Source organism: Caloenas nicobarica, chromosome 20 (genome assembly GCF_036013445.1).
Source record: "Caloenas nicobarica isolate bCalNic1 chromosome 20, bCalNic1.hap1, whole genome shotgun sequence".
Lineage (NCBI taxonomy): Eukaryota > Metazoa > Chordata > Aves > Columbiformes > Columbidae > Caloenas > Caloenas nicobarica.
The window spans coordinates 4699827-4714246 of record NC_088264.1 but is presented as its reverse complement, the minus strand read 5'-3'; the positions used below and the strand labels follow the sequence as shown (position 1 = coordinate 4714246).

At 44.1% G+C, this 14420-nt stretch overlaps 1 protein-coding gene across 5 annotated transcripts in view; it reads right to left on the bottom strand.

The window, feature by feature from the left end:
- The window catches only part of RASAL2 (RAS protein activator like 2), a 180731-nt gene that overhangs the window by 17338 nt on the left and 148973 nt on the right, over positions 1–14420 (bottom strand). For 4 of the 5 annotated variants that reach the window (XM_065648930.1, XM_065648932.1, XM_065648933.1 and 1 more), the window contains 8 exons: positions 13105–13258; positions 11486–11584; positions 10242–10796; positions 7832–7976; positions 5234–5378; positions 4088–4324; positions 3167–3368; positions 290–489 (listed from right to left, as the gene is read on the bottom strand). In XM_065648930.1, coding sequence (XP_065505002.1) covers positions 290–489; positions 3167–3368; positions 4088–4324; positions 5234–5378; positions 7832–7976; positions 10242–10796; positions 11486–11584; positions 13105–13258 — 1737 coding nt within the window. The remainder of the gene's footprint in view (positions 1–289; positions 490–3166; positions 3369–4087; positions 4325–5233; positions 5379–7831; positions 7977–10241; positions 10797–11485; positions 11585–13104; positions 13259–14420) is intronic. The other variant, XM_065648931.1, reaches the window with a different exon arrangement.

Genomic DNA, 14420 nt, shown 5'->3' with positions numbered 1-14420 from the left:
GATGGCCAGAAGGAAACATTACTGCTGACTGTGCATCCGGACACTCAGACTGGCAGTAAATTGTGAAACTGGTTTTTAGCAGCTGAAGTCATTGACTCCCAGAGACGCGTCTGAGTCCTGAGTAAGTCAAAAGCTTCAGGTCTCCAGTGCCACCTTGTGCACCCTCTTACTGGGACTGTGTATCCCCGACTCCTAAGGTTGGTCAGGGCAGACAGTTCAGGCAGCGAGGCGCTCAACTCTTAACAGGCTTAACCACCTCCTTATCTCACATCTTCCGACTGTTACGTACCCATCAGTGGGGTCCTCAAATATCTTCTGAAGCCCTGAGGAGAGACTGCCACTGACGTTCGGACTAGAGCTGTGCTCCGTGAAACGCCTCAGCTGCTGCTGTATCGGCGTAGGGTTGGTCATTGATTTGGTGATATCGGCAAGAATACGAGGAAGAGGTCCCAGTTTTGCCACGGTCGCCTGTAGGAAGGAATTTTCACCCTAATTGGACAACAAGCACCGCGACATCCGCCAGTTTTGTTTTTTTGGTTTTTTGGGTTTTTTTGATAACGATGCACAGAGGCGGAGGGGTGGAGGTGGAAGGAAGGAGGGTGGGTGGTTGTGTGCGGGTGTGCCAGGACCGTAATGCAGTGTTACGGAGCAGCGTAACCACGGCGACGAGATGGATGGAGGAGACGAAACGGGGTGCAGCAGACATTGAGGAAAGAAAAGGAAATAGAAAAGAAATTAGGATTGACCCCCAAAAATAAAAATCATGCTCAATAAAACAAAATTATTGCCATTCCAATGCAAAACTATCATGCAAAGCAAACTAAGATCAGGGTGGGTGAGGACAATGTGAAAACTATGGTATCTACTCACGAAAGGGCATTCAAAGACTACAGATTCGGCTAGTGGGGGGAACTTTCCAGGCAGAGGGTGTCATGTGGTAAAGGAAATGCATGCCAACAGACAAGGGGATGCGGCATTCAGGGGGATCATGAGAGAATTGCAAGGGTTGAGGGAGATGGGGAAAGGGAAGGTTTTCATTTCATAAGCCTTTCGCTTCTGGCATCCTACACTGATGCCATCTTCTGTAGCACTCTGTTATCAAAAATTAAGGCGCTCTTCCCTACTTAAACGTGACAAATAACTGCGTGAAAACATCAATAATTCTCATCCCAACATTATCACATCAGCCTGGGATTAAATGTGTAGCTTCTTGTTCAATTACATGTTGGCCAGGCCTAGGAGAAGAGCAGCTGACCTTCCCGCAAGGAAGGCTGCTGGTCCAGGCTCCCCGTCTGTCTCCCCGTCTGGGTCACTGCTGGTTATATTATGTAAAGGGCATCTTCAGGCTCCTGGGACCACAGCAAGAAGGTGAAGGCACTGGAGGCTTATAAGAAAGTAAAACTCCACTATAAAGACAGTGCTCTTTTCAAAGATATCCTTATTTTTCCTGTAAGCAGGTATTCGGTCAGCTTGGCTCCAGAGAAAGGTCTCTTTACAGATGCTTTTCGTGTGGCACTTCTGTGTCTATTAAAATCTCTGAGGTGACTTTTCTCATCCTTTCCCAGTCATTGCCTACAGTAAAGCACTATTGCCATGTAACCTTACCCCTTAATTCTCTTTTTAGCAAAGCACTATACCAGCTCCCAAGGGCCTGTTAGGATAGATCCATACGGCTAACCTACAGAAAGGGCAAAGCAGATCTGCTCTGACAGATGATCCAGGTCTGGCTACTCCCCTTCCTCGCTGCCCAAGACATTTACGACCCAGAAAGCAGCTGACAGTGACTAACACCAAGTCCAAAGATCCCTTTGCAGTTCTAGAGACTGGAGCCTGACCAGCTTCTTGTTCCCCGCACTGGTGGGTTTACCCCGATTTGTAGAAGTGGAAGATGTGGACTATTGAGTGCTCACTTTGCCTGCTTTCCTGAGGCTACTGAACTGTCTTTATAGCTGACTTTACTGCCTGCGACATTTTGAATGTACACCGTGTGCAAGTACGAGGGAAACGGAAAAAACAAGATCATAAATTGTTATCAAACTAAGATTAACTAAGATTTATACATATTGCTTTTTTGAGTCAAGGACATTTCAATTTACTCTGATGCAACAAGCTCAGTTTTTTGTTTTCTGTTTTAAATAATGTACTGTGAGAAAACAGATATCCAACAAAAAACTATTTTGGCAAACATTAATGCAATAAAAATATTAACAGTGCATTGCAATTCACCTCACCTCTCCAGTTTCAAAGGAAAGAGTAATATAAATGGAATATGGACAAAATAATGCACCTCTAAAAGCTGAAATATAGAACAGTTCCAAACACTTGCAAAAAAACCAATGACTCACAGCTCAACTTTTCTGGGTCTTATCAACTACCTTTGCTATCAAAGTTTTAATATTTTGGATCCTGCAAAGCCACATACCTAATGAAGAGCAAACTACTCTCTTTTCTCCTTCCATAGGGAAATGGAAGCAATGCTTATTGTTGGCAATGTCTGCTGTGATCAGTAGAACAGAATCTGGACAACGCATGTGAGCCCAGCACATTAGACGGCAGAAAGTATCTTGCTTTTGTTACAGATTAAAACTGAGAGTGGAGCCAGGTTTGTACATGGCACCCTCTTGTATACTAAACATGAATCCAAAGACTAGAGAAGTGAGAACATCTCAGCAGGCTTTGGAACAGGTCTTGAATGAGAACAGTTCTGCTTGGCCAACACATGAGAGAGGGGCAGGGTAGGGCCTGGGGTGCAGCAAAGCACCTCCATTAGCATCAAAAAGGGCACTGCAACATTTTCATTTTCTGTCCAAACACCCTCCCTTTTATTCCAGCTCACTTATGAGAAAGGACTGGCTGCTGGGGGAATTCCAGGCCTGCTTTTAAGTGCTGCCCTCTCTACGGTTTAACACCCATCCTTACTTAAGGCTCTGCAAAGCGTTTGCACTTCTCCTGAAGCCCAACCACTTCACATGCCCTGCTGTAGGCCCTGATCTGAAATTACAGAAAGAACAATTGTGAAATACCGCTATCAAACATTCCTCTCAAAAGCTGTTGAGTAAGTTCTCCCCAAAGCAGGCTTCAGCTGCTCCCTTGGCGTTTCCTAGTGTTTACTGTTGCTACGATACAACCGCCGGATTCGCCCTCCTGGGCCTCCAGCCCGCTTTACCTTATCAAGTTGGGACACAACCTCCCATAAGAGCGAATGCAAAACCGAGAGCTCTCTGCCCAGGTCGATGTAGCCCTCAAATCCAGGCATGTTTGAGATGGTATCTGGGTTAGAGATCTCCAGGAGAAAACGCTTCATTCCTCCCCACTCATGTTCCAAAAAGTCGTTCATGAAGGCCATATATTCTTCTTTATTCCCGAACCTGCAAGAAAGGGGAGCGGGGGGAAAGCCAATCAATAACCCCCACACAGAATACAGAGTACAAGTGCTCACAGACAATTACTTAAACACTTCACTTTAGACCTGCTTTTCTGAAGACTTGGTCCAGGAGGGGGGGAAAACAAACGAACAAAAAAGGACAATTCAAGAGATTCACTGCTTTCTTAGACTTACATAAATACCAGTAATTCACTGTTCGTACTATGATCAAGGGCTCAACACAACTCTCCCCGCTCCGTCCCACAGACAACCCTTCCTCTCCTCCCCTTCTCTGCGTCCCTCCCCTGTAAGAGACACGCCATGCCCTTTGTGTCATTCAGCCGGGAATTTTGGGGGAAGAAAGGAGGAAAATCATGGCCCTTGGTGGGAACAGGCATTTTTTCTTTTGAAACTGCATACACACTGACATGCTAATGCATCGCTCTTCTTGGTTTTATACTGTCCCCTCTTCCCAGTTCAGCACAGCCCAAATCTACACGTGAAAAGGAGAATTTATCTAGCTCGACACTGAGGTGTCTCAAGGGGAACGGCGTTTCACATTTAAGTGAGAAATTTCCTCCTTTTCCAAAGCTGACTTCAGTGTGACAGAGAATTAGCTGCCTGCAAACATGACCACCGAGCAGGACTCTCCTTGCTCCGCAGTGCCCTGCAGTGACTTGCAGCCCTGGAGGCACGGGTTTCAGTTTTGTTGTCACCACCTACTTCGCAAAGTTGGCGAGATTCTGAATGACTTTAGCAATAAGCGTGAGCGTGCGAGATGTCCGGTCGTCAGGATACTCCTGCATGAGGCTGAAGAGGCTGGGGGACATGATGGCGGGGCAGAGGAAGCGGAGGAAGAGGGAGGCACTGATCAGGCGTTCGCTGATGTCCTGCTTGCCCCTGCTCAGGCACTGCTGCTTCCAGGATGCAAATACCTCCTTCAGCTCACGAGGGAACACGCTGAAAGACAATCAACCAGGAAATAAAATCGTATGGGAAATGAGAAGCAACAAGTTGAACTGATGACCAATCACCTGAAATAATTATCTGGGAGAAAACATCATCGGCTCTTTTTTTTTTTTTTTCCTCCCCCCTTTCCTCTCTCTAGGCTGGGAAATGTCATTAGGCATCTATTCTTAGATCCCCATTTAATCTGGTGATACCTAAGTAGTCTTTAAAGCATCCCTTGTCCATATATGTTAAGTGAAGCCATTTTCAGACACGCTGATTTGCAAGCTAAGAACTACTTAGCCATTACTACCCTGGAGCAAACAGCATGTTAGAATATTAAAACCAAACTGAACCAAATGGAACTCATCTCCGTAACTGAAATTTTTATTTTGCTTGTTAAGATCTCTCAATATTTCACATGTGCTTCATCCTGAAGCAGAAAGGCCCCTCTTCTTTCACTATTACTCAGGAACAGAGATTAACAGAAATCCCCACCAACGTTTCCTGCCTGTGATTTCCTGTTCAATTCTATAGATCTAAAGGGTCTAAAAGTTTTCTATACACACCAAAACTTCCAGCTTTTTATTCCAAGTTCAATCTAAGCTGTTATCTTCTCACTTTAATCCCTCCTTATTCAGTCCAGGCTCAGCATGTGTTCCCTTGGCAGAGTATTTTAGCAGAGGCTCCTGCCAGGTATGGTGTGGGGGACTGGAAACCCTAATCTTGGGCACAGGTTCCACCTGCAATATGGTGTCAAACGTAGGAAAGCAGCGAGGAAAGGAAACGAAGGCAGTCTCAGAAGACAGATGGGTCTATGTTATTTCCCTGTACAACTGCTGTTTTCTCATCTTCAGAAGAGGAATGGGCACCCTCTAAGCAAATGACCTAATCGGGGAGAGGGAGGGGAAGATGCCTCACCAGTAGGAGTTAATAATCTTGCAGAAGGCCAGCTCACAACACATTTTCAGATTGCTCTGATGATCTGTTAATTCACTGGATGAACATTTGCTGGGATCCACTTCACAGTTTTCATCCGACTCATACAAAGCCTTGATAAACTCCCCTGGACAAAGGGAAGAGGGTGACAAAGGGGGTGGTTACAAGAAAAGCCTCCTTGACACACCTTTAAATCCTGCTTATGCCTGTCTTTCCTTGACAACTGCCTCTTCTGCTCCCTGTGACTGCAATCCAGCCTCCAGACACCAGATGTTGGGGACGCGACTCCTCCCAGCTCTGTCAGAGCAGAGCACTTGCCACACCAGATCAGACGGCTGGTGCTCTGATGCTTCAGCCTCCCGTGCCCTCGCTGCCCCCAAACAGAGGCGCGGGAAGAGGACGGCTTTGCTTAGAAACCCTGCAGACACTTCACTTACAGCCCAAAGAATAGGATCTGACTTTGTATTCAAACTGTATTATCAACTGTAAAACTATCCACAGTCTTAGGAATGAAGCTGTGCTATTTGTCTTCATAATTTCCCCAGGAAATGCACTTGACAATGTTATTTATTTTTATTATTTCTGAAGTTACCATTTTTTTAAATTTCAAAAAGTGTCACCTTGCTCTTGAATAAGAGTAATACCCAAGTGCAAGCTAGAGACTGCTAATTTTCTCAAACTCTTTTATCAACACCTTACACCATTTTTATAGCCTGCATCTTTCAAAATCCTTTGCATTTCTGTCATCCTTCTCTTATGGCATCACAAGAGAAAATGGACACGTACAAAACTGGATGAAGTTTCCTTTGTTTGACATATGAGAACGAACTACCTGCTAGTTCTCCTCCTATATACGCTAGCACACCAAGAGATTTTTAAACTGTTGTTGTTCACTAGGAAAAACGCTTTATTCATTCATTTAACAACTCAATGTCTTTTAAGTTCATCTCCTCAGATGATCTTGCTGGCTCCCAGCTAATGCCAGAAGGCTTGTTTGTGCAAAAGGGTTTTGATTTATTTTGTCTTTGTTTTCATAAAAACCCCTAACCAGCTCGCAACCCCCACCCCTGATCTCAAGTCAGCAGTGTTCTTGCAAGCAAAGCAGGTGGCGAATTTTCTTAAGTGCTTCTGGGTTTTTTTTTGTTGGGGTCCAAAAAATTTCTGCTGAGAGCATCTAGATCACTTATTTGCAAAACCCTCGGCACCACTTCTGTCGAGCCAGTTCTGTTTTAACTGTTGTTTACTGGATAATATTTTTTTTCCTTAAACACATTTTAAACTTACTCTTTGTGGTCCATAAGACCCTGCCGTAATCCTATATTAAGATGCTCTTACAGACGTATTAAATAGCTAACACCAAGCGTAATGTTGTTAATCCTTTCAAGGAACATGGCATCTGAGCAAAATGACATTTAAAACTTGACAAAGAATTAGATGGGTATATTGTCATGAGCAACCTTGCCCTGAGCTACAGACAAGCGGGATGACCTTAGGGGGATTTTCCATCTCTCATGTCTATGGTTTACACTCTTATCACTCAGCTCTAAATGATGTAGTAGAAGTCAGTAATTTTAAAATATTTTTATGTAATTACTGCACATTAAGGGGCTTGCAGTCAAAAGTAATATACCGGTCCCACAGCTGATGGTTCAGTCTGCTGAAAAACACAGCACAAAGTAATACAGAGTAATACGCTGCTCATTTCTCCATACCAGGCGAGAGCCCAGGATTCTGACTTATGCTCAGTGGTTCCACCCATGAGAATAAGCATACCAGAACAAGCTCATTACGCTTAAGAAATGGCCCAAATGCATATAATCACGGACCTGACTATACCGACCCTTGGAGCACTAATTTAGCCAACTATCTCCTTGAAGACTTGCCAGCGTCTGGGATTGCTGAGGACAAGCGAGAAAGCGAGACAGCTGGGAAAGCAAGCTGCTTTTTTTTTTTTTTTGTGAAAGGATGTGGTGTGGGACTTGGCTTTGGCCTGATCTTATTTCTCTTGTATCAATTTCCAAAGTTTTCTTCGTCCAAGAAACAACAACCAGGGGGATGGGTGGCTCATTGTGCAATCGTGGATAACAAAGATTGTGTGGAGTTGGTAAAAGCCAACTGTAGCGAGGCTGTGAGTTGCTTTGGAAGAGACCATGCACGGTTTTGGTCCTCTTTATCGCACGATACTGTCAAGCAGATACTCCATGTAGATCTAACCCCTTGGGTGGTAGACTTCAGCCTAAAGCAAGTGCAGGAGCTTCTTTAGAATAAAAGGAGATTAGTGAAATACATACTTCACATACATAACGCTTTCTGAAACCTCCACCTAATTGCATCGCACATGACACCACAATCACCCCTGACACCACAACACAAGGTATCGGTCTCGGTTTCCGCTGTTAAACTGTGTGTCAAAATCCCTTTTCTAAGCCTGTTCATATATCAGATGGAACAATACTGTCCACAAATCAGTTGCAGTATTATATCTCTTCATCACAACTAGAGACACGAAAGGTTACCCGTAAAAACATAATGTGGTGATTTGCCCCTTGCAATACAAACGGGTGACAGACGCTTTCTTACCTAGTGCGTCGTGAAGATACTTCTGCCCTACCAACTTTAGGTATTCCTCAATAGCTTTGGTAGCGAGCGTGTTCTCCCTGAAGATCAAGACGTCATGTTCCCCACAACGATCGACCTCAGACATCACCAAATCCGTCAAGAAGTCCTGGAGAAAAAGGTCAAATGGCAAGAGGTTATTTTAACCAGCCTCAGCCACGCCAGGCTAAGAGCAGAAGCCAAGAAGGAAGGATAACGAAAGGAGGTAGAGAATTACTGAAATAATTGCCCAGTTTGGGACACGGCGTACAGATGCTACACGCAGTATGGGCTGAGGAAGTAGCTAGGGTTCCTCTTGGGTTTATTATATTTATAAATGTTATAGATCACAAACTATAATGGGAGAAGCAAAAGTCTCTAAAAGAAAATCTTTACATCCAAATTTGTGTTTCAGTTTAGAACCTGAACAGAAACCCTCACCAGTTTGTTTATCAGTGGTTTTGTCTGCTGAAAGAAATGGTGACATTATATTTAATACTGAATATCACACAAAAACTAGGATTTAAAAATCCAAGATGGGAGTTAGGCACAAGTTCTTACAGCTTGGTGAAATTAGAAGAATGGCCTACATCAATTAAATTCACAAACCAAAAGTGGTTCAGGATTTAGGAAATAAGTTAACATACTTGCTGGGGATCTATATGGCTTAACTTGAATACTATTCAAATGCCCAGGCAGGAACTATCAACAAGTCTTGATACAGTGAATAATCTCTTGATATAGGCTCTAATTCTACGGTAACTTATTTCCTGAAGAAATACATTTACGCAAGTCAAGGACACTCAGTATTTCACAAGAAGTACTCTGTATTTTGCAAGACCCAATTTCAGCCACTGTAAAGCTCTCCAGGACAGGAAGCGTATTTCTTTGTCTTTTTTCTTTTTTCCTTAAAACAAAACACACCTGTTTTCAAAAGAGAACCCCCAAAACCAAAACATCACCCTGAATTAGTGCAGAGTGATAACTGTGACTTGCTGGCCCTGTGGCAAACAGCAACACGCTCCAAACAGTTCACAGAGTGCTGCAGGAAGCTTTCAGAACCCCGTTAACTACATAATGCATCGCTAACATAGGCAGAACAAATTATATATGATATATAGAGACAAAACCCACATTTAGTACTCTTGGTTTTCAATCCATTATTGCTGTTTCTTTTCAGCAAAATCTGAGAGAATTATTTTCACCTGGTGCAAACTGGGGACAAACTGCCTTAACAGCAGCTTTAGGTTACGGCAGCCTAAGCTGCTCAACACTTCAGTAAACAGAGGTTCAAACGTTCAGGCACTAGGAAGCCAGTTATAACACTAATTTCTCCACCTGTTGCAGCTGACACAGCAGGAATCCAGAGCCAGCTTTCCAGCAGGATTTCAGCACAAAGCTACAGGAGATACACCAGCTACCAGCCTCTCTTGATCAGACAAACAACTCCATAACAACCGAGTTCCTACCCCACGGTCACACAGCACCAGCATTTCTGAGACGTATGTTAAGGGGAGAACAGCAGAGAGTGGCAGATGGTTATGCAAACATGAAAGCACCTTTTTGGAGCAGTTAAATTAGGCTGTCCCTTATGGCCACTCCTCCACAGCTCCAACCCTCTAACTCGTGCTTAAGTTGCTCTGGCTGGCATTACTGGAAGAAGATAGCTACACCTTGGTACGACTCGCACGCCCACTTGGCAGGCAGCATCCCGACAAATCAACGCTTTTTAATGCTTCTCTGAATTTCCCAAGACCTACAGGATATTTTCCCACAATCCGTATGAAGAAACCAAGGCTCGCTTCAATTGCTACCTCACAGAGAACCATCAGCGCGCACGCAGAAGTCCTGATGACATCCGTGGGGCAGGTGTGATCACCATTAACTGAGTATAGATTCTCCAAATGTCTCTTCAAACGCTGACCAAATCAATGTTAGCATTGATTAGCTGACGTAGCACTGAACCGACGATGGCAACCTGCTCCTTTTTTGTATCGGACTTATTTAGAGAAGTAATTCTCCAGTTTACTAATCTCTTGCTTGCTTATCTCTTATCCTGTCTCATGATTTTAGAAATACAAAAAAGGTTCCTGAACACTCAAGTGCAGGCCTTAACTTTTCAGAATAACATGAAGTTACATAGTCCTCCTGCTTATACTTTGTACACAGCATCTTTAGTCATTGTATCAATTCTTAATCTATGTCGTATTGTTTCTATCTACACATCTTCCTGGTAGATGCAATTGCCTAAGTGTTTCCAAATATTTTGAGATCCTTTACCCCATCAGGCACCTTCTGCTGTTGCTTATTTTCTAGCTTCCTATTTTCTAGCTGAAAAGGTACCACTTACGAGCAGCGAGCAGGAGTCGTTCTCACAGAAGCCGCCTGTTCTTACCTTCGCTCTGCCAGTGCTCTGAAGAATGTGCACCAAAGCACAAGCCATCTCCTCCTTATTCCTGACGCTGATCACCGGTTCCAGCACAGAGCACAGCATAGTGTAGTTGCTGGTAACAAACTCTGCAAATTCTTTGTATTGCTCCATGGGCAAGATGGTGATGGTCTGATAACGGGACTTTATCCGGATGGAAGGTCCCCCTGATTTCCCTTTGTTGGGTGTAGGCGTGCTGACTGGGTACCATTTTTCCACAAACTGGCGACCTGTCACGCTGGCCATGGGAATGTTGACCAGGCCTACGTAATTGTTCTTGTCCTTTTTCTTCTTCTTCTCCACATCCTTGTAGATGTGAACTGTGATGCTGTGAAGAGGTGGGAGACCGTAGAACTCAAAGTGCTCTCCCCAGAAAATGTTATCTGCTTTTGTTTTGCTGGTGGTGCGGGCAAAGAGGGTGTCATCGAGGCACAGCTCACAGAAGTATTTCTTCTTGGGGGCCAGGTCCTTTGCCTCAATGATCCAGAGACGGAGCACATTTTCAGCTCGACGGCAGTTGTCCTGTGCAGAAGAGAGAGGCTCGGCTTTAATTCAGAACCCCTAAAAATCTTGTCTTCTGAAGTAGCAGCAAAGGGCTGCCTTTGGTGTACAAGGCAGGGACAGAATCAGAGCTCAGAATCAGATTCTCTAGTACATTGGACATTTTCTACAGTAGAGGCAAAGGGCTGTCTTTTGTATGTCAAAGGTGGGGACCAGAACATTTTTCTTCTCAAAAAGCTACGTTTGAAATGGTTTAGAGAACAAACACTCTGCCAGACTGGCAGGGCATGCTGCATTGTTTACTCTTGTGAGTAACTCCAAAAGCCCTGGACAGCCTGTCCCCTGAGGGTGGTATGCCAGCTATGGAGCTGACTTATCAGATATTTTTTTTCGCCCCCCAAACTACGTCCCCACAGTAAAACATGAAACCTGTGAAGCCACATCCCATCCTTCTGAGGTGCACGGTATCAGTCTGAAACCTCATAAGCAGGCATGGGGGCAGGGATCAGGAAGGATGCGACACATTCATTAAAGGTTTGTCTTGCACTTACTATGATAGTACACAGCACCTTTTGACACACTGATGAGCGCACTTCTCCCCAGACTAAATTAATTGAGCGTGTGTCTGTTGGGAAGCCCTGGTACGCTTGCCTAAAACCCAACCATACCACCTCCCTTGCCCCAGTAATCTTATTTCCACAGTTTGTTACCTTATTTGGCTGCACTGTTCTGCGTAGGTTTTCCATCCACTTGTCCCTCTCTGCTGCAGAGGAACAACTGAAGCATTTACTGCCACTGGAGTAGGTTACCTGGAACATAAAAACAACAGGCTGAGTTTGGGCAAACCGAGGAGACATGCAAGAGGCTGCAAAAAGCAAGGAAGAAGATAAGCAATGCTTGAGCAACAGAGCAAGTTATGAGAATGGAAGAAAACCAGTATGAAGCCTAGAAAGCAGAGAGGTTAAAAGGCTCACAAAACACAGAGGAAAAAAAAGTCGGTTCAGATTAATCTAAAACTAAAACATTTGAGGAGCACCAGAGCCTCCTCTTAAAGACTTTTAAACAAGGCTTTAATCAACCAGTTAATCTATTTTTTTTAAAAAAACCCACTTGTTAACTGATCCACGGCTATTAAATTCTTGCAGTTTTTCCTGTTAAGTCCCACAGGCAGATGATTTGGTTACTGACAGTGTAAAGACAGACAGAACTAACAATGTATTACTATAAGGCAAAACACACTGGAAATGGTGTCTTCAGGAAATACAAAATATTTCCAAGGGTCTGTACATACAGCAACAGACTAAAACCTACCGAAGGAGTTGTGCTCTGATCCAGCCCTGACACTCGATGCCATACACAACTCTGCTTTCACGAGGGAGGGAACCACCTTGATTTCTTTCAGTGTTACGTGGCCTGGCAAGCTTCATTTACTCTTTCCGTCCATTTGTGCACACAATTAAAAAGCAGCTTGAGACAACAGCCTCAGAGCTAAGTTGTTGCCAGTTTTTTCCTCTCAGCTTCCCAAACCTAAGCAAGCTGGAAAGCGCTTCCAACCAGAAGAACGAGACTGAAGCAAACAGAACAGCTCCTGGCTACATCCCGAGGGAGAAGGGCCTGATACGCTGGTTTTCTGCCAGAGCAGTTTTCCAGGTCGTAAACAGATCTTTGTTCCAGAAGTTCAGACACATCTGACTAATCCTGCTGAAGACAGACTGTCACCCGCCCCTACCACGACAGACATGGATGGCCTTAGACAGATGCCAGCAGCACACACGAACACGCTGCCGGTCCTGCGAGGGAAGGACTGTGTTTGCGCAAACAGCCTGTTTTGGAAGCAAAGCGAGGAGCCGCGGGGGGCCGTGCTGCAGCCTGAGCTGAAACAGCGAGAGGAGCTTCGCATCCCGCTCCAACACGTCCGCAGTTACTGAAGGGTGCTCTGACTGGAAATCACATTTCTCAGTTATGGTCTATTTTTAAAATTTAATTTTAGGTGAATTTGGAGAGGATGAATACGCAGATTATGAACAATAGTATATTCGAACCATACATTTGCATGCAAACTACAAATGCTTAGATATTTATCAAATTAAAGAGATTTTTCAATTAGAAGACATGGTAATTGAAAAATATTTCTCTCCGTTGAGTGACTGATGCCATTAGCCTCAAGGATTTCAAAATGGCATGCTGGTTAGACAGCTCCCACCCAAACCGCAGGATAGCAGCGGCTGCCGATCTGTTCTCCAATTACAAAGTCACCGAACAGCTACCGCGAGGGTTCGGAGCCACCAACCGCGTACAATCGGCTGCGCGTTTGGCGAGCGTTCTTTACCTCAAAGCAGAAGTCTTGTCCAAGGATGCTGCTGTGAAGTGGTTTGACGAAGACTTTTTCTTCCGAGCCGAGATCCAGGGCCTCCACGGCGCTGCCTGGGCTCAGCAGAGACTCATGGGAACGGGACTCTTTCAGTTTGGGCAATCCCCGTGACCTGGAGAAAAGGAGGAAACATCATTTTTCTCGCCATTACCAAAAGAGTTGGCAAGATCCCAGAGAAAGCTGGAACTCGGTGTATATTCAGAGCAACTTCTACAATTAGTCTGTAAACGTTATGAAAATAAAATCAGGCCGGTAATCCCAGGCTACTAAGGAAATATCCACGTACAGAAGCCCAGGAAAGTCCATTCCCACTGACCTAGGAACTGTAGGTGCTGAGCAATCAGTGCGAGAACAGCGAAACAAGAAGTTCTGAATTTAAGTGCTGAAATGTAAAGAAACCCATAGGCTTGGATACATATATCATATTTACTACTATCTAGATTACTAGATAAACGTGTACTAACAACAAAAAGCACACCAATCTCTGAATCTCTAAACCAATGCAGAATGAGAGCTACTCTCATTAGAGCAGATGACCTCCCGCAATACACTTGATTTTTCTTAACATACAAAGCCTTGACACTAAAGTAAAATATACAAATTATTTCCCACTTCACGGTGCTCGTCAGTTACCTACATTTACATTTTGCTTTTTCTTCTTCAGATGCTTCCTCGAGTTTTCACAGTTTCAATTTTTTTTTTGATACCTCCACCCTCTTTTATCTTCCCCTCACTAACACATAATGCTTCTCTTTCTCAGTTGACTGTCCCGTAAATCCCTGAGCTCTGCCAGAGGTGGCATCTCCCAAATACACTGTACTTTTTATCACGGCAGTTCAGATGTGAAAGTGGAAAGGCATCAGTTGTTGGTACATTACACAGAGAAAAGCAATGTTCTGAAACAATGCCTTCTCACCTGTGTTTGTCCTCACAATATTCCCTCTTTCATTCCATTCTCAGTATCAAGGCTCAGTATCAAAGAGAAGATGTTTAAAAAACGTATTTATGAAGGAGTGAAAAGCCCAGCCACCTCTAGCAGCTTCCTTCACTTTGAAAAATAAGTCATTTTTATATACTTCCCTCAGATATCTTATACAAAAAAAATCCTCTTATTTCATGACCTTAGTAAAATCCAATTCCCCCCTCCCACCCTTGAGCAATCCTATAGGGAAACAGAAAGGAAAAAATAAAAAACGCACCAGGTTTGGAAAAGGCGTCTTCAGTACTTCTAAGGCTGCTTAACGAAAACTCGGGTATCACAAAGGATACACGTA